Source organism: Nilaparvata lugens, chromosome 3 (assembly GCF_014356525.2).
Source record: "Nilaparvata lugens isolate BPH chromosome 3, ASM1435652v1, whole genome shotgun sequence".
Classification (NCBI taxonomy): Eukaryota; Metazoa; Arthropoda; class Insecta; order Hemiptera; family Delphacidae; genus Nilaparvata; species Nilaparvata lugens.
This window is the reverse complement of record NC_052506.1, coordinates 27,071,210-27,090,209: the sequence shown is the minus strand read 5'-3', so window position 1 is coordinate 27,090,209 and position 19,000 is coordinate 27,071,210. Positions and strand designations below refer to the sequence as shown.

The following is a 19,000-nucleotide window of genomic DNA, read 5'->3' as shown; positions in this document are numbered from 1 at the left end:
ATAATGAATCAAGAGTCTAGATTTTATAAACCACTTTATTATCAAAACAAGGTACTGCTCTGGGCTACATAGTCTCTGTTTCTTAGTTAAATACTTTTGGATTTGATACTTGGTGAATACAATAAATAAATGAATGCAGTAGTCACTATTTATTCGCATTTCATCGAGTATGCAGCAAGCTCTTCTTCAGCGATGTACATTTTTCATGCAAGATACCAATCATACAGAAGTATATAATATTAATCTTAGTAGGATTTTTCCATAAGGTGTAGCAAGTCTTCTTTAAATGGTGGCTGATTCCAGTCATGAATATTAATAAATTATTAACTTTCCATGCTAGTTTCAGTCTAAGAAATAATATTCGAGGTTCTAATCATTACAGGATTATTTATTACTCAAATGAGAGATTTACCAAGAATGTTCGGTCATAACATTTATGATTGATCAGGAATGAATATAAAAACGCTGCGAGAAGGTTCTTCACTGCTACAATAAAATTCATTTATTGAAATAATCTGACTGCTAGTCGCTCTTTTTAATATCTAAAAAGTGATTTAATAATAAGCAGTTAGTGATGGAAAACAACTTGATGTATCATATAAACATTTTACAAAATTAGATCTATACATTTTTTGTTGAAAATCTGAAATAAAATTTATTATAAATTATTTATTATAAATATTTAATATTTATAAAAAGACTTAGTCTATAAGAATGGCGTTTCCATAATTTCGATTCAATAGGAAGTTATTAAGAACAACAAAAGTGAACATAAATACACGCATACAACGATTTCACATCTACCATCCACTTGAAAATATGATTAAAAGATTGCAATTATGGAATTGTGGATTTGGGTTTAAATTCGATAAAATATTTGGGAGTTATCTTGGATTGGAGACTATGTTGAGAGGAAAATTTAGGCTATAACATTCTAGCATCCAAACAGCTTTGAATAGTAGGCCGACGAAGTAGAAAATATCATTTTTCAAGAGAATTTTGCCAAGAACATGTACTGTGCAATTTATGAAAATGATTTGTCCTATGGATTAAGAGCTTGGAATTGTTCACTAATCCTTCAAATTATTCTTAAACAAAAATTCATCTGAAAAATAGTCAAGAAGTTGATGTATTTTGTTCCTATGAAAGCGTATTTAGAGGTTTAACCTGCTGACACGTAACTTGAAAAAAATATCAAAAAGGAATAACTAACTTATATTATATTGGAGGGGTGTAAAAGACAGGATATCACTTTATCATACCAAGAAGGATGTTATCCTTCCAAGGATGTTCATATACCAAGGATGTTATCATACCAAGTTGATGCCATCACAGTCATATTTTTCATTTATTTTTAGAGTAATTTCTATTTTCAGAGGATTTTTATTCTTGAATATTTAGAGAACTCATCTCATTGAACTAGCGTTTTGAATATTCAATTTATACTTGAATAAATTATTTAAGAAGAAATCACCACTTGCATCTACCATTTGCAAGAAAATATAAGAAACATGACTCTCTGTGTTAAATGCTCAGATATTCATCAGCTGTTTATCTAATGATCGCTAACCTAATCCACTCAACTGATAAATAATTAAAGCTACGTTCACACCGGAGTTAATAACACGAGTTATTCATGAAAATAGTTTAAAATTGAAACAGGTGTGATCATTAACATAATGATCTTCATCTGATCTTTAAACAAATTATAGTGCGTTTACACCAGAGTTGATAACAAAAGTTTTTAACACATGTTAATAACATTTTCTTTCGGCTGCTAGTTTTGTTATCATCAAAAGTTAATAACTCTGTAACGTGTTTCGTCTGCAGCTGTATTTGTTAGGGAACAGCTGTAGTTGTAGAGTGGGGATGCTGGGCGAGGGGGTTGCGGGGAAGATAGGAACAAAAGTTAATGCGATAGAAGAGGCTTTTGTTATTAATATAGCACATTTCCTTCGATCTTTACCGACTCTTGATGGATAACATAAATTTTGTTAATAACAAGGAATTTTCTGTTAAAAACACGAGTTATTAACTTTTGAAATTGAGAAATGTTTGTCGATCAGTCAAGTTGATAACTTTTTTAATAACTTGTGTTATTAACTCTGGTGTAAAAGCAGCTCAACATGATGTTAATGACTTTTGTAATATTAACATCAGTTAATAACAAAAATGTTAAAAAGTTGTGTTATTAACTCTGGTGTAAACGCAGCTTAAGGGAAATAATTTACATTTGGATACATGATATTTATTTAATAAAATACATCAAATTGCTATTTTGGATTGATATGAAAGGTTGCTTATCTCTTAATACATGAAATTTATTTTTTGAGACTCCTCTATGAAACTATTCACTTTTCCGTATTCTATCCGAAATTTCTTTTCTGTATTTTTCAACATAATTTTGAATTATTATTATCATTATTGAACTAAGCTTATATTTTCACATCTAACCAGATAGGTCCTATTTACAAAATCATGTCTTTATGCGGGTGTGCCCATTCCCCTAAGCCCAATTAGGGACCCCTGTAAGAAAGAAGTCAAATATTTCCATGTCTGCGTCAACCTGTGGCACCCCTGATTTATTCTATTTAGGAATGTTCAATTTATAGCGAACGCTAATGTCTAATTTTTGCACCAATATGAGATAAATAGTGGGCTATTTTAACTTAAATTACAATCAAACACATAATCCAATTCTGTGCTATCAGCATATGGGACCAACTTGTGGCACTCCAGAGCAAAGCTATGAAAAAGATGTGCGCGCGATGTGTTGTGGCAAATAATTTGGGTGAGAGAGCTGTGCAGAGCCTACACCAGTTAGTACACTTATATTATATGTACTTAGAAAACTAACTAACACTTGCATAAAAATTCATTTTATTAAATCTTTCCATGGTGATATGATATTTTCAACCAATGATCTGCAACCGGCAACCAAAAGATCCCCATGAATGCTCAACCCGGGAGATAGAGAGGTTCCACACCCTAATATATGAGATTGATGCCACTTTCATAGTTTCTCTGTGCATTTATGCTTGTCTGATTGATTGGTAGGGCTGCCCATCTCCTAGATAGATACACTAACTAGATAGATCTCCTAAATAGATAGATACAGGACAATACATTTACCCTCACACCGAACTGAACATGTCTAACGAAACTCCCAAAATTTTCATATGATGAGGGGTTGTAGCGTTTTTTTTATTTACAGACGAAAATGTTGTAGTTACATAATATGAAGGTCAGGAATATTGGTTGCAAAAGTTCAATCTAAAATGGACTAGATTTCAAGATCAATTAATTTTGAAACTCACTTTTCCAGAATATGTTGCATGATGATAATATTACATATAGAATAATATTGATACATTACCTATTTTCACATTTTGAATTTATCATTATTTTATCCTAATGATACAATATTGTACTCATTTTGCAGCGTCTGTGATAGCAGACGTACTGCATAATTATACTCAGATTGACATCAATCGTTGGAGAAATAAGGTTGGAAAAAGTCTTATGGTTGTAAAAAGGTTTATAATTAATCACTTTACAAACATGCTCTAATGATTTGAATGGAGTTCATCTCCATTCTGTATAGTTTTCTAAATTTTTACCAAAATTGAAATTCCAACCTTTGTGATTCATCAACATCCAGTTATCAATAATAATAGGGTTGATTCATTTCAAAATTAAATTTTGGTATTGGAGAAAATATTTATAAAATTATGACATTTTTTAAATACAGAAGGTTATTATGGTATGATTTTTTATAAAATCGTGAGAAAAATAAGTAGGTATTTTTTAACACTGATATGTATGTATGATGGATGATAAGATGAAGCGGAAACATCCAATAGGGGTGCATACAATAGCTACCATATCATAAAGATTTCAAGTTCACACTAGACTAGAAGAGTTTGATATTATTACAGTAAATATATAACCTTTGGTTTATATAGTTACTGTAGGTATTTTCAGTTTCTCTCCCTGTCAGTACTAGTGTCAGATTGTATTATTATTTTTATTATATGTTCTCCATACCGGTATCGTTGTTCAGCACAGGAGATCTTGAAATGCTATTTTATTCTAATTACAGGGTATCTATCACTGACAATTATTCAAGTCAATACTAATGAAGCTTACAGAATTTCAGAGATACCTGCAAGTGTTACACAGTAGTTTATCTCTCTCTTCGACTAAAAGGTTATCCCAGCTCTTCGGTTCATTAGTACTAGGCCAAAAGAGCTGATCCAAGTGGACAGTATCAGCAAATCACTGCTCTCATCAAACAATTATAGGATATAATTGGTTTCATTCCAGTTTCGATGGGTGTTCTTAGACTGTGTCCGGGACGGGAGACCAGGATATAATCTGTGTGTTGTTGGAGCGTGAAACGGCCAGCAATGCTTTCTGACGTCGTTTGATGGATCTTGCGTAGAGGCCAATAATCCTGCAGTTGCATGTCACCGTCAGAGCAACAGTTATCCCCTGCACCGAGTGACCTATATTGAACAATATCCAAGCTGCATTCCACCTGCCGGAACACAAATAAAATCCAAACATTAAATAGTCTAAAAGTAGGCATGAGCAGTGATGGTAAATAAAATAGGTAGGCACTTGTTCTGCATTCGATTCAAGTAATAATCTAAGTTTCATTATTGACGAGAATGCAGCTTACAACTGTAGGCTCACTTGCATGGATGAGGCAAACATATTGGATCCAAATCAATTAATTATATAATTTACGCAACAAAATACATCTTAACAATATTACAAAGCAATAAAATTATCTTTGCTTGGAAATGAAAGACATATACCCTGGAAAGAGCAGAATAAATCAACGTTATTGAAAATTAAGGTATTAATAGAAGTTTGTCTAAATACTTAAGTTCTAAATACTTTTTGTATTAAGGTACTGAAGCTTTGTATAAATTGTATCAATTTGCAACCTCAATTTGTAACCTCAATCTATGCACTGAAGCATAGATTGATAAGCAATGTATCATCTGCTCCTATAGCAGTAATATCAATATTTCTTATCACCCAAAATACCATTGGCGCCCTACTAATTTCTATTCCAGTTTGTTTTTAAGGAAGACTATTAACATGCTCATTCACTTCATTTGGTAGCAAGTGCTTAAGTCAGTTTGCTTATGATGGCCATTCGGACTAGTATGGTTCATTACCACCACGAAAATCAACCTATTCCCAGTTCCTCTTTAATTTTACATTAGTAAAACCTAATTTACTCTGACCGCCAAAACAGTTGAAGATTTTTTTATTTTTAAATTGACCAAGTGTTTTTGTGGTCAGAGTGTAGTGAGCTTATATTGAAAATATAGCAAAACCAAGAGTAAGATTATTTTCTGCTTCTGTGTCTCTAGTCATGATGGTAAACGATCAATGCTCTGCAAGATCTAGTTACATTATTATTCCTATAGGATAAATTGAATTGATGCTTAACATTTCATATACGGCTACGTAGATACTGTCTAAATAATAATCTCTTTTGATACACAACCATTTAAAATCATGGAAATTTCAAGTGATGAATAATATTATTGGAATCAATTAATTGTGTCGTATACAGAAAATCTTTGGACGAACTCGAATCTTATTAATGGTGAAGGCATTCTCCAACATTAATTTATCAAGAAATTGTAAAGTTCTTCTGAAGTATGATACAGGCTCTACATTTTTCTAGATTCTACGCAAGCTCCACCAATCTTCACATAATAGAAAGAATAAGACGTTGATGTTGTCAATACCACTATAGTACAACTTTAACGTCTTATTCTCTCAATTATGGAGGAATACCACAACATCTCATATCATACAATCTTCACATAAATAATAATCAAGTTTGAATACTCGTATTCACAAATTGATGGCTAGTATCATAAAATGAATCGATATTGCTTAGTGATAGTTTATTTACCCAGTGAAAGTAGCAAGAGCTCCTGACAAACAGACTGCAGTGAGAAGGGCAATGATCTTGAGATAGAGGACAAGTTGCATCATTCGCCTGCGCTTCACCTTGAGGCGGCGCCGAGGCTCCATCTGCAGGGAGGGCGCGTTGCGTGTGAGGGCGGCTCCCTTTGCCAGCCAATACAGCTGCCAAAACAGCAGCATCACCGTTGGTAGAAGGTAGAACAGCATCTGGATGTCTTTCTCCAAGAACCTTAACATTTACAAAGAAACCTCACTATTACTTTATGTAGGCGATCATTCTTCAATCTCTAACTACTGTATTATAATCACAAGTACAAGAATTATTAGTGACTCGTTGAGAACCGGAAACACCGCACTTTGGACTAAGGCTAGGTGCACACCAGTTAGTCAAGACAAGACAAGACAAGATATGATCAGACAAGTTTAGTCACAATACTTCACATTGCTGCTTGTGACGCAACTCACACTGATTCATTGCAATTAGACATGTCTTCATAAGCAACTATGTGAAGTATTGTTACAAAACGTGACTAGTCTTGTCTTGACTAATCGGTGTACGCCCAGCCTTAGTTCTACGTTTGATCGGTGGTGACATGGATGACTGAATGTGAATTTAGGCTGATTCTTGATGAATCACGGTTGCATTGTTGTGAGGCTTCCTAACAAAAATCAGACGAATGTCCACAAGTTGAGACTGCATGTAGAAGTAGAAACTCTTCCCGTCCACTTAAGTGAGTGGACGTCTTCCCTTCCACTCTCAATATCCACTTATATGAGTAGAAAATAATTTCGGAAGATCCAAACCCAGGCTTGTTAAAATTGATTGAAAAAGAAATCAGGGCAGAGTTTTTGAAGATATGATCTATTCTCAAACACTGATAAACATTATTAAAAGTAAGAAGCGTTATGTTCTGACCAAGTACTGGAGAGTGGAAACAGACTAATGGGCAAAGATAATATCTGATAAATAAATTCTAATTTCCAGTTTTTGTGCTGGCTATTTATTATGATTAGAGCTGCAATGAGCTCATGTACTAAGAACTGAGACATTATCACCCCTATATTAAAACTGTATGTCTTTTTATGTAGTCTTATTATAGTTCCTGGATTAGTCTTTTCATGTGTGCTATAGGTAGGTTGATATATAGATAGTTAGTTCTATCCTATTGGTTATCCGTTGTGGCACTACAGAGATGCAGGTTTTCTCACTTGAACGTTCAAAAGCTGCGGTAGGTGAGATACGGGAAGTTGATTTGTAATTTTCTGCCTGTTTATTAAACAAATATTCCTTCCTGACAGATTAACAAATGTGAGAGATGGCTATAGAGCTTGTTTGATATGGATTTATTCAGACTGGCTCGTGACGAAAATATGTGATGCTTTTATCTTTTTCATATATACTTGGTGTGTGTGTGCGTGCTCCTGGATTATCCCATCCTTTTGGATGTCACACGATAAGTTTTCTGAATAAATTGCCATGTCGATGCAAGTTGTTCAGCGGAGCAGGAGACTGTTTCTAGCCGCAAAGACGTGACTCGTGTCGTAGTCAGGCTTCGCTGACGGATTAGGACTGGTTGGCGTGCTCATTCGTCTCCTGCCAACTGACACAGGTGAGGCCATGCTTGGCTCTGGCCCCTCCAATCAACCACCTCATTTTTCATGTAGTCTTTCCATGTGTGTTGAATACATATTGGCCAGGCTACTCTACTCGTCTAATCAATAGTTAGGTAGGAAATACAAGTTGCTTGAATCTGAATTTTGAAAGTGCATTAAGAATACACTTCGAAAATCGATCTCAAGAAGCCAGCTTATCATTTTACTCTTTCTAAGAGGTAGCCTACTAGAGAAAGTTATGATTAAGAAGTATACGTTTCAATGATGACAGGAATTTCTTCCTATAGCTTCCTATAACTGGGATTTCTGTGTACAAGTGCACCTCACTTGGCTTGTATTTTCTGTTTGCGATCTTGAATTAAACCGGTTAAAAAAAAATAACTGTAAAAACAAATGCATTAATGTCTAATCTGTATGGTACTTAATATTATAAGGAAGTATCAGGGTATGATCACATTGGATGTGACATACTATGAGTGCAAGTGCACGTCAGATCATTCATGAGCCGAAAACTAATCTGGTAAGAGCCACACGTGTCTGTATAGCTGCTCACACTGAACGCAACCAGCGAGTGCACGCGTTCAGAGTGAGTGGTCCTATTGCTCTTTCCAGATTTTATTTCTGACCTGCGCGCTTGGTCATGCTTGACTTGTACGCACATACACATAAACGCATCCAATGTGAGTATACCCTTAGATAGAAAGATTCATTCCTGGTATGAACTCTCATATAAGATTTTTGTACTACGAACAGGACGGTCAGGTCGATATGTGGATTTCACCTTCGACCTTCTATATCTATTATATCAATATCAATGACTCCAAATATTATTAACATAGCACAGCTGTTTAGTCGCATCGATCTTCACCGCGATTATGTTATGTTCACACATCTACTCGCAAATGAGATTCAGTCCAATATTAACTTTAAACTATTCATGACTCTCTAAAATTGGGGAAATTTAAAATCAGATTTTCAAAAGCAATCAATGGTAAGTTAATATTATGCTCCAAACAGATGCCTTAGCCAAATCAATCGAGTTCTCGAATAACTTCCGGGAGGAGTACATCCGGAACACCCTTTTCCTGGAGAGATTTTCTACCTGATCATGCATCCTCCTCATAGAATAGATACATTCTTTCAATTTTAAATCTTTTAAACGAGGTGTACCTAATGACGTTCAATCAAGGAGCCCCTAGAAAAGGACATATAGGCAATCCGCACTGCACCGCAGGTACCGCTATGTGCCGGTCGGTCAGTCAACTTGATCTTGGAAGTTGTAGTGGTAGGCTATTATTGAAGTACGCTATCGCTACTATACTTCATCATGACTAGGCCCAATCAGTCTCTCTCACACTTACTTCCACTTCTCTTCACATAGCCTACTCTATTCTCTTTCAACAGGTGGTTTGAAGCGTGAAGCCTTGATTTCTCATTTGAGACATTCAACTGATTTAAACAATTTTATGACTTTGGGCCTCCGGGCCCTCAGGAAAGCCACTGCATACGATAGATGGTTATCATAGTTTACATCTGATTCACAGTTTTTTAATTGTCAGTATACTTTACATTTTCTCTTTTACTGATTCAGTTCACCTGATACACATGAAGTCGCCTGTCATTTATATTCAGTTTGAGTAACTATATCACACAAATGAGGTGGAGTCGAACATCTTTTTCAAAAAGCTCATTTTTGTATAATTGGAATTAGCCAATTATCGATAAATCTTCATAGTTAGTTTGCACTCGACAGATGAACTTGAAACTTCAATTTGAAATTCAACTCTTGATGATTGTACAAAGCTTCTATTTATTTATTTATTTATTTATTTACAATGCAAATGACACTAATGTAATAACATTGAAAGATAAAATAATAAGATAGTCCCTGTGCTATTTTTATTCCAAATTTATAGGGGAAAAAGTCCGAAATAAGGTTAGAATTTCACGTGTACAATTTTGATAAAATTTTAGTCCAAAACAAAAATGAAAACTATAAATTTTGAATTTAGATGGCTTGAATTAATAAATTAATTAGAAATATTCCACTCAATTACCACTTGTAACGAATAATATTGAGTTATTTAAGAAAATTTGGAACCATTCAAGCAACACAAACTTGTAAACACTAAAGCTCAGCTGATCAATAATGGTTCTATAATGGAACCATTTTGATGAAAAAAATAGTAGAAGTAAATGTGAAAAAGTGACAGTAATGAATGTAGAATGAATTATAAATAAATATTTCTACATCATATAATTTGTTGATAGACTGTCAAATTGGCATCTGAACAATGAGTAGCATACAAAACTATGTATTTAATTTGTGATTTTAAGTGGATGTTTTTTGTCAAAGATAAAGATATTCAGGTAAGTCAAATTCAACATCCATGCAATCAAATAGCGTGCTATTCCCCGCACTGTCAGTCTGTATGTCTGTTGGTCATTCGAGTTTATATCTGTCATTAATATGCGACATTTTCATTGCACGTCATATGAAACGGAAACATAACAAAAAAGTATTTAAAAGAAATTATCATCTTATTGTTTGAATTGCTTTAATAATGAATATTTAGTGTTTGATTTTTACTTCTCTCGTCTCATCTTTCAACACTGAACATTGTGCCTCAAATATAAATGCCATGTTGAAGACATCCAATTGAGAAAACAAACTCAGTTCAAAACAAAAGTGTTGCTGATGAATCAAAGAATTGAACTTATCTCTTGTTGTGTGAGCGTCTCTCATTTATTTCCTATGCATATTGTGAAAAACAAATTAATATAATATGGTTTTAATAGGTCAAGAAAAATATTCAATGGTGGAAAGTATTTAAAGCGTTCAAGGGTTCTATGTATACCAATGGAACTTGAAAATGAGAAATATAACAGTATAAAAATGACTGTATCGTCTCACTCAGTGTTGGTTAGTTTATTTGTCCCGACAATGGAATAGACTTTTGCAATCTAGCTGTGGGTGTGGTTGGTGATTTCTCTTGAACAGAGGCATCAAATGAAGCAGAAACACGCCCGTCAAAGGGCGTGCATGAGTCGAGCCAATTAGTTTTTCTTTGGCAAATGGCTTACTCTCATATTGAAAGCAATTTTAAGCTGTTACAGAGATGTGAAATATAATTGGAGTATACTCTAATATGAAGCTTTTAATAGAAACCAGTAATTGCGAAAATGATATTGAAGGATGACACCGTTTCAATCTACTTGCCAACACCCATCATTTCCAAAGAGCATTCATTTTTGATAACGCATCTCCGCTTCATCATTGATGAAATCTGGTAATCAAGAAAAAATCACGAAACGCAAGAAGGGTTTCAAGTCAATGTATAATCATAGAGAAACAATAGTGTAAGTATATATCCCATGGTATAGGGCGTTTATGTCGCAACTTTTACTGTTATCTGAAGCCGATTACTCTTGATTACTGTTGAATTTTACTGTTTTGTTGGGTTGAGAGTGTATTAACGGCACAATATGAGAGACTACCAGTGTCACACAGCTTCACGGGAAAGAATTACAATCGGCTTGAGATAACAGTAAAAGTTGCGACATAAACGCCCTATATCATGGGATATCTACTTATGCTATTGTTTCTCTATGGTATAATCCACTCGTATAAACACAAAACAGAGAGTTTTAGCAGAATGTATTGTGGCTTAGTGGTTGAGCTCTTTCACATAATGTCAACTGAATACTCTCGAATACACAATTTTTGAAATCAATTTTGCATTAAAATGTGCATCGAACTAACTTTAAAACGTTTATTTCACATATACTGAGTTTAAAAAACTCATTCATTGGACCCTTGCTTCTGTGATGTATTGCTCTAATTACTCAAATGGAAATGTTATAAAAGATACAAATGTTGTACTAATGGATATTTGACAGTAGAGTAATTACGATTCACGGTGCCTAATACATTTAGCGATTCTTTAAGCGAACGAAGGGTGTTAAACATTTGAAAATTGCGAAAATATCTACTAACATGGAAGAATCTACTCTTTGATGTAAAACAGTTTTTAACTTTCAACTCGTTCTTTAAAATACGATCAGATCTTACTAGTGATGCATGAGTTTTATTAGAGTTGGCGGAAGGATATACTCGTACATTGAGGTTGAGCTCGTAAAGTGATGAGCTGCGTATGAGGAATATCAATATCAATGTATGTGGGGGTTGGATGACTCGAATTCAGAACGTCAACTTTCTCAACCTTGCACTCCGTACTGGTAGCCTCAAAAACTGAGAAAAATAAATTTGGAATAATGACTTGTACATTATAGATTGGAGAGTTGTTTGATCATAGTCCATAATAATTTATTCACAGCTTTATGTATTTCAGAGTCAAGTTTATAACACACGTAATATTAAATTAAGTGAATTATGTCAACCACAGGGATACTGTCAAGCCATACGGTGCTTGATCACCCGTAGGTATCAAATGAATAAGGATGAGTAGTAAAAGCAATAGCATTGGATTACCATTGATTTTAATTATTATTTCGTACTACTGCCAGAGCTTTTAATGAAATGAATTAAGTTCCTCTCTTCTTTTACAATAAATCTGCTATCGACTGATGACGTTCAGTTATACTTGAATAGTTGGATGAACAATTTTACATAGAGGGAAACCATTACTGAACTACTGCCGAAGTAATTACCCAGACCGATCCATGATTATAACCACATTGCTAACTAGAACAGGTATTTACAGGTATGGCAAGATGCACAATCAATAATATATTCACTGTGTGTACATAGCGGCAGGTCCGTTTATATAGTTATCTCCTGGTTGTTAATTTGAAGTTCACTCATTGGTCAACAACAACTGGTTTAATTATTCTCCTTTTGATTACATGTCCCAAATTGTGGGATTGCATAGTACCATAATTAATAAGTTTGAAACAATTACTGTCGCAAAATACTGAACTTTAATACACCTATGATTAATCGTATATGAATAAATTGCTTGTTGATGAATGGTGTATCTAAATTTTATCAATTATTATTATATGCGGATATAATAAATGGACTATTGATTGGATGAAGAGTGTGCTGTAATAATGCAAATAATAATGGTCAAAATGTCAATATAGTATTGATACTGTGGACTTGATATTGAGTGATTCTGTAACATTTTAGTAAGCTAAAGAGCATTTCTCATGAATCAAACCTTCAGAATGAAAGCAGTTAGTGTATGCTAGTAGCTTGAGAGTATTGCTTTTTTGTATAAATAAATGATATAATTGATACATAATATCATACTTGGCCTAATCTATACTTCGATGTACAGTACAGTATACTGTTACTTAGGCTATGTACACTTGTGTCACCTAGCCTAGCGAATATCTCGGGAACTGTTGGAAATATCACAAAATTTCACAGAACGAAAAGTGTAGAGAATTTATCAAGATTCATTTTTGAATTGCTAGTTATGTCGGTTGAACACATTGTTCTCAAGATATGAGCGTGGAAGCAAAACGCTGAAAAGTGCAACTTTTAAACCACCCTCATCCCCTTAGCACATGAGTTGGGAATGGGGACTTTTGATATGTTCTCCTCCTCACTAGTCTCAACAAAGCTGCAAAGTCAAAAATTTTGTTTAAAATATTCCCTCCAAAATCCTTTGTCAATTGGTATATTGTTGCAAAAATGGATATTTCACACTCAACACTAAAGCTGCTTTTGCAGGTGAAGGGAAATTCGCAAAAGTGTGAAATTATACATCAAATTGAAGAGAATTTAATGCTCTATAAGCACATAATCAATATGGATTTTCTCTATCGATTCTTAAAAAGTTATAAGAGCAAAAATAGAAAAAAATTGGTGGCAAATTTGCTTTTTTCAAAAATGTCACACCTTCAAGAGCGGATATCTCGAAAACTGGAGGAGATATAAAAAAGTTGTAGAATGAATATTGTAGGAAATTATGTAAGCTTTGATTTGTTATATGACAGTTAAGTCCTCAAGATACATAGTTTTTGAGTTTTATGCGAGAAACCAAAAAATGGTTTCTTTAAACCACCCCCACCCCCTTAGCACAAAACTACCCCCTAGGAGTGGGGATTTTGATATGTTAACCTCCTTGAACCCTCAACAGATCTGCGGGGTCAAAAATTGTCTTCGAAACATTTCCCTCTATACCCTTTTTTGAGCATTCATTGCCTGGACTAAATTTATTGTCATAGCAACTGCAATCACAAGTGGTATTAATTACGTGTATGTTACAGACAGGCAGGCAGACGTTGATTGAAGCGTGTTGATATAGAACTTATAAATTAATGTTGTGTATTATTCAGTTGAACTTATAAATTAATGTTGTGTATTATTCAGTTGAAATCATGTGTCGGCACATAAAGTCTGTGTGTCTGACAGTCTGTGTGACAACATTATAATAGCAACAGCTTCTTTAAGTGAATGAAAAAATTACAGAAATAGTATGCAAATAATTCCAGCTGACTAATGAATGATAAATCAAAAAAATATTTTTCTCATGCACTTTCAATGCTATTTTTATATCCTGAAAAAGGATGAAGGAGAGAGTCAATTTTGTTGTCCAACTAACTTGACCTGTAAAAATAATTCGTTAATTCGTAAGAATTCGTGTTCAAAATTTGAAGCTGATTGATCAATTCTCTCTAAAGTTCTTGTCGAACATACAAACAGACAGAAATGACTTTGGGCTCTAGTAAGTCAAAAGTGAGAACTTCGCTAACGTTCGTTCAACTATAATTATACAGTATGATCGTATATCGAGTACTATTCACTTTACATCATCCTGTAATTTTTTCCTCAACTTACATCAAACGGAAACACGCCAATCACGAAAGCTTCAAAGCTATTCTAGATTCCACTCCATTCACATACTGTCAAAGACAAAGGACTGCTGCATTACATCAAGTATCTCTTGAGGCCTATTTCCCAGTGCTACAGAACCCATATTACAATCAGTAACTCACCTTATGTGAGTGTCAAGAAAAGGATTTGGAGGGAATAAGAGGATTGACTCTAAACTGTTTCCCAATTTTTGATAAAGTCAGTTCAAATAAGGTTGTTTTCTTTCTTACAAAATCAAAACGAAAATCTACAGAACAAAATAATATGTTGAAAATTTCAAATAGCAGTAGATTATATCAGGGTAAAGTGTAGCAATGCATTTGAAAGTCCATTGATGAATTGAAAATATTGGAAATTTTATTGGAAATCAAATATATGAAATATTGGAAATAAAAGCTAATGTGATTGATATCTTCGAAGCAGAAGTTATTGCTTCGTAAAGTATATTGTGGGAGAAGAAAGTTCTAGATTCTTGATTCCATTTCTACAATTGAAATGTATGATTATAGTAATAATAGTAAACTATAGTGATGATTCATGTATTAGTATTGATGATAATATTGATGATCTATTATAGTACAGTTTACCTCATTTCAAACAAAACTGTAATATTGATCATGGACAGTGATGCTTGAAATAACTATCGCATATCCAATAACTCACAATGTCTAGTATCTATAGTGAGGTCCACGTTATAATGACAGTATTTGATCAACTTTGGTTTTGCTAGCCTTGTCTATCATTTGACAAAGCTGGTGGTACTATCCTTTTCTAGGTCCACAACGATGACAATTATGTTTTTGACAGTTGTGAAGTTGTTAATGGTAAATCCTTCACAGATGATACGATGTTTCTGATATTTACAAGAGCAGTCTCTAAATTCCCTCTTTTGCGAATAAATTCACAAAAAATTAAGGCCTTCCGGCTCGCAAAATTACTGGGTTCAAACCTCAGCTCTAGCTCAGTGGTAGAAACATGAATTTTATAAATACAAATAATCACCATAAGGTTCTGTGACCGGTGATTGGTAATTCTTACCGCTGCTTCTATGAAGTTCTTGAAGAATACCAATACGGAAAATAAAAGAATATTTGATGACTGATTATCAGTAACCATGCATCACTAGAGAATAATAAGGACCAACTATAGTTGTTTCTAGTTGATTCTTAAAACGCTCGTCGTGAATACAAGTATTCACCAATATACCCTTCCAAAATTCCTTAGAACTTACAACGCCAGTTCTGGAAGCTCTCTGGATCCTTATATGATATAACTGGAACCTTATTAATATAATTTCTTAATATACTTGTTCTGGCTGATAAAATGAATATCATCAAAGGATGATAAATATTGAGTGCTCTGAATAAGATTAATATCACTTGATTCAATAATTTTAAGTGCTGCAAAATATTTGTTGATATTAAAACAGCTCAAACTGTATATCACGAGATGAACTAGGATAAAATAAACTTCTACGATTTGTATGCTGACATAAAACACAAAATATATTCCCACAAAAAAGATGTGCATAAGATATTCGATATAACTATAATTCACTTAAATAATCTATTTCAAAAATCTGAATAATTATCACAGGCTTTGCCAATATTCACAATAGTGAGTTTCAAATTCATAAATATATTATATTTAATACTGGTACTTAGACTTCCAATCAATACGAAATTCTGCAAATAAAAACCTGTTCGGTCTATAGGTTTGATATACTATACTTGGTTCAATTAACAAATTTATAATTAATAAATTAATATTCAAACATGAGATCTCAGGGATTTAATGAATTCGGGCTGTGCATGGAAGTAAGCTTCCTACATATATCAAATAAATTTATAAAATGTTCTTATGAACTATGTGATATTGTTCAACACGTGGTGACTTTTTATTTTAATTTAAATTAATTGGAATAGCGCTTTTTTGTTAATAATTACCCCCACTGGACGTAGAAAAAACGAGCTCGTTTGGTTTGACTTATCACTCACTGACTGAAGTTCTAGATGTTCTCGTGGATTGAATTAATTATTTCCAATAATTAATTGGGTAGGCTCCTTTTCGTTACTGCTGGGCTAACGCGTGATCCAGATTTTTATAAGTTTCTTTCGAATTAAAGCTATTTTTATGGGAATCTTTACAATTACGAACTCCTTGACAGCACTGAGTTCACAAATAATTAACATTCAACAAACATACATTACATTTAAAAAAGGGTTTGGCTTAATAGTTCATTAAAAATTTTTAAAAGGAATAAGAAAAAACCCTAAACTCCATGTGCATCCTCTCCGGTCAGGATCTTAAGCCAGAAGAAGGAGGTTTTCAGAAAAATTTGCCTCTTCCTAGAATAATTCTATAAGCTACTCTCTGATTGGCCTTCAATTTAATAGACTCAATACAATTGGTTGCCTTGGGAATCAGGGCTTCCTCGGCTTTATAATAGAAAAAATTAAATAAAAGAAGTTTTTATACAAATATATGGAGTGTTTATCTTAAATTGAATTCGTAAATAAATCGTAACATACGATTTTAATAGATAATACATTTAGTTTTTATATGAGTTTTGTATACTATTGATTTATCATGCTTTTTTGGATTATAATAAATATTTATACAGAAATAATAGTTGTTTGTAAGTCTACACATCGACTTCCTTTAGTATACATAATATATCCTTTATGAGTGAATTTTATATGATTCAACCGGTCATATGGGTTGATCGAATAATCAGCTGATTCGCTCAGTATTGATTCTAATAATTATCGATTTATCCAAGATCGACTAATTCTTTTCAAAATGTAAACAAGTAACTCTAACCTCAATGTTCATGCATTTTATTTTTTATAATCCGCCAATAATAAGTATGCCGCTTTATAACTTTTTTGATCTTACCAATGGGTTCTCATAATTATTAAATCACAATAATACATGTTTTCTTATCGTTGTTGATAATGCTATTACTCCTAATCGCTAATAATACTTGATTTGAGTTGATTTACTCTTTGGGTAGGTCTAACCTTCTTTCCAATTTTATAGTTCTATTACATTTCATTGGCTCATTTAAAAATATTTGGTGGTTTTAAATTACCACGTGACACAGTGTAGAAATATAATTAATTGATGTAGAGAATCGGCATCGCTATTCTTCTATCTTCATCCACTGCCATTATAACGTGGACCACACTATAGTCTATTGCAACAAACGTATTCTATATTACATCTATAGAGGAAATAATTATAGCACATAAGAGAATATTCCATGATATAGGGCGTTTTGTTCCAAATTTCACTGTTATCTCAAAGTGTACTACTTATAAGTTCTACTTATAGTTCTTCTCGTGAAGATATGACGCTGGTATTCTCTCATACTTTGCCGTTCTCACACTCTCTCCCGACCTAAACAGTAATAATCGACAGTAGTGGACAGTAATCGGCAATAGATTACAAAAATTGACTTGAAATTTGGGACATAAACGACCTCTACTATCGGATATCTTCTTATGCTATCTATGCTCCATGATACTTAGCGAATTGGTTTATTAAGCTAGATTCGTTCACAACATGACAGTGAACAGTGGTAATAATATAATTCCCATGAGATCTTTTTGGACTTTTCTCACTTAGCCCGGCCGAGCGAGTATGAATAATCTCATTAGAACTGTGGGAATCCAGCTTTAGATTAGATCCGTGCAGATGACGACAATAGGGAGCGTGGTGTACTGACCAGCAGTTGTACTGTTTGAGGAAATGGTTGTTGGTGTGATGCTGGTGGTGGTGGGTGCGGTAGAGGTAGGCGGCGGCGAGGAGAGCGAGGGGCATGCCCCAGGACAGCAGGCTGTAGACGGCGAAGACGCAGCCGACAGCACGCTCGGTCGGTGGCGGCTCCACGTGCATGTTGCGACGCAGCGTGCGACACAAGTCGTGTGACAGCGCCGTCAGCCAGAAGAACACCGTCAGGTGCAGGTATTGCAGCGAGAACGACAGCGACACGCACAGCTCTGTGTCCTGTATAATCAAATACGTTATTTCATCATATTTCAAATTCGAATAGTTCTTGTTAAACAAGATGATTATAAAATTGTAAATGTTGATTATCATCATGAAATAAGAATTGCTCAAAGTACGCCTTATTTTTTCTCTCCCAATTATCCCAATGATATGTCATGTTTTCTTAGAAATGAAGAATAAATGCATATTAATAGGCCAACTCTCAGTATGAGTTTGGGATTGAGACATCTTGAGTGAAGTTATTTGGAACCAATAAGCACTTTCATGATCATAATAAGTCAAAATTATTTATATTTTTGAATCTATAACAATCATATCACAATAGCATAGCATATAGTCTACTATGAATGAATATGAAATTATTCGAAAATATACAATATATAATTTAAACAGTTAAACATGAATGATGAACGGTTTGATGTGATAATTTTCAGTCAGAAATCAGAGAAAGGCCTGAAAATCAACTGAGAAGGAAGAAATATTGGAATATAATAAAAAAGAAAGATCTGAAGAAGGTCCTCGTCTGCTCGCTGCATTTGTGTCCTGGGGTTGAACATTAAAATATAA

General features: G+C 33.8%; 1 protein-coding gene across 1 annotated transcript in view; it reads right to left on the bottom strand.

Moving 5' to 3' along the window:
• Positions 1–19,000, bottom strand: part of LOC111064142 (adhesion G protein-coupled receptor E3) — a 160,203-nt gene continuing 141,203 nt past the window's right edge. Inside the window, exons 4-6 of the mRNA XM_022351858.2 lie at positions 18,150–18,430; positions 5,945–6,187; positions 1–4,540 (exon numbers count right to left, since the gene is read on the bottom strand). Of these exons, the coding sequence (XP_022207550.2) occupies positions 4,342–4,540; positions 5,945–6,187; positions 18,150–18,430 (723 nt within the window). The 3' untranslated portion in view covers positions 1–4,341. The remainder of the gene's footprint in view (positions 4,541–5,944; positions 6,188–18,149; positions 18,431–19,000) is intronic.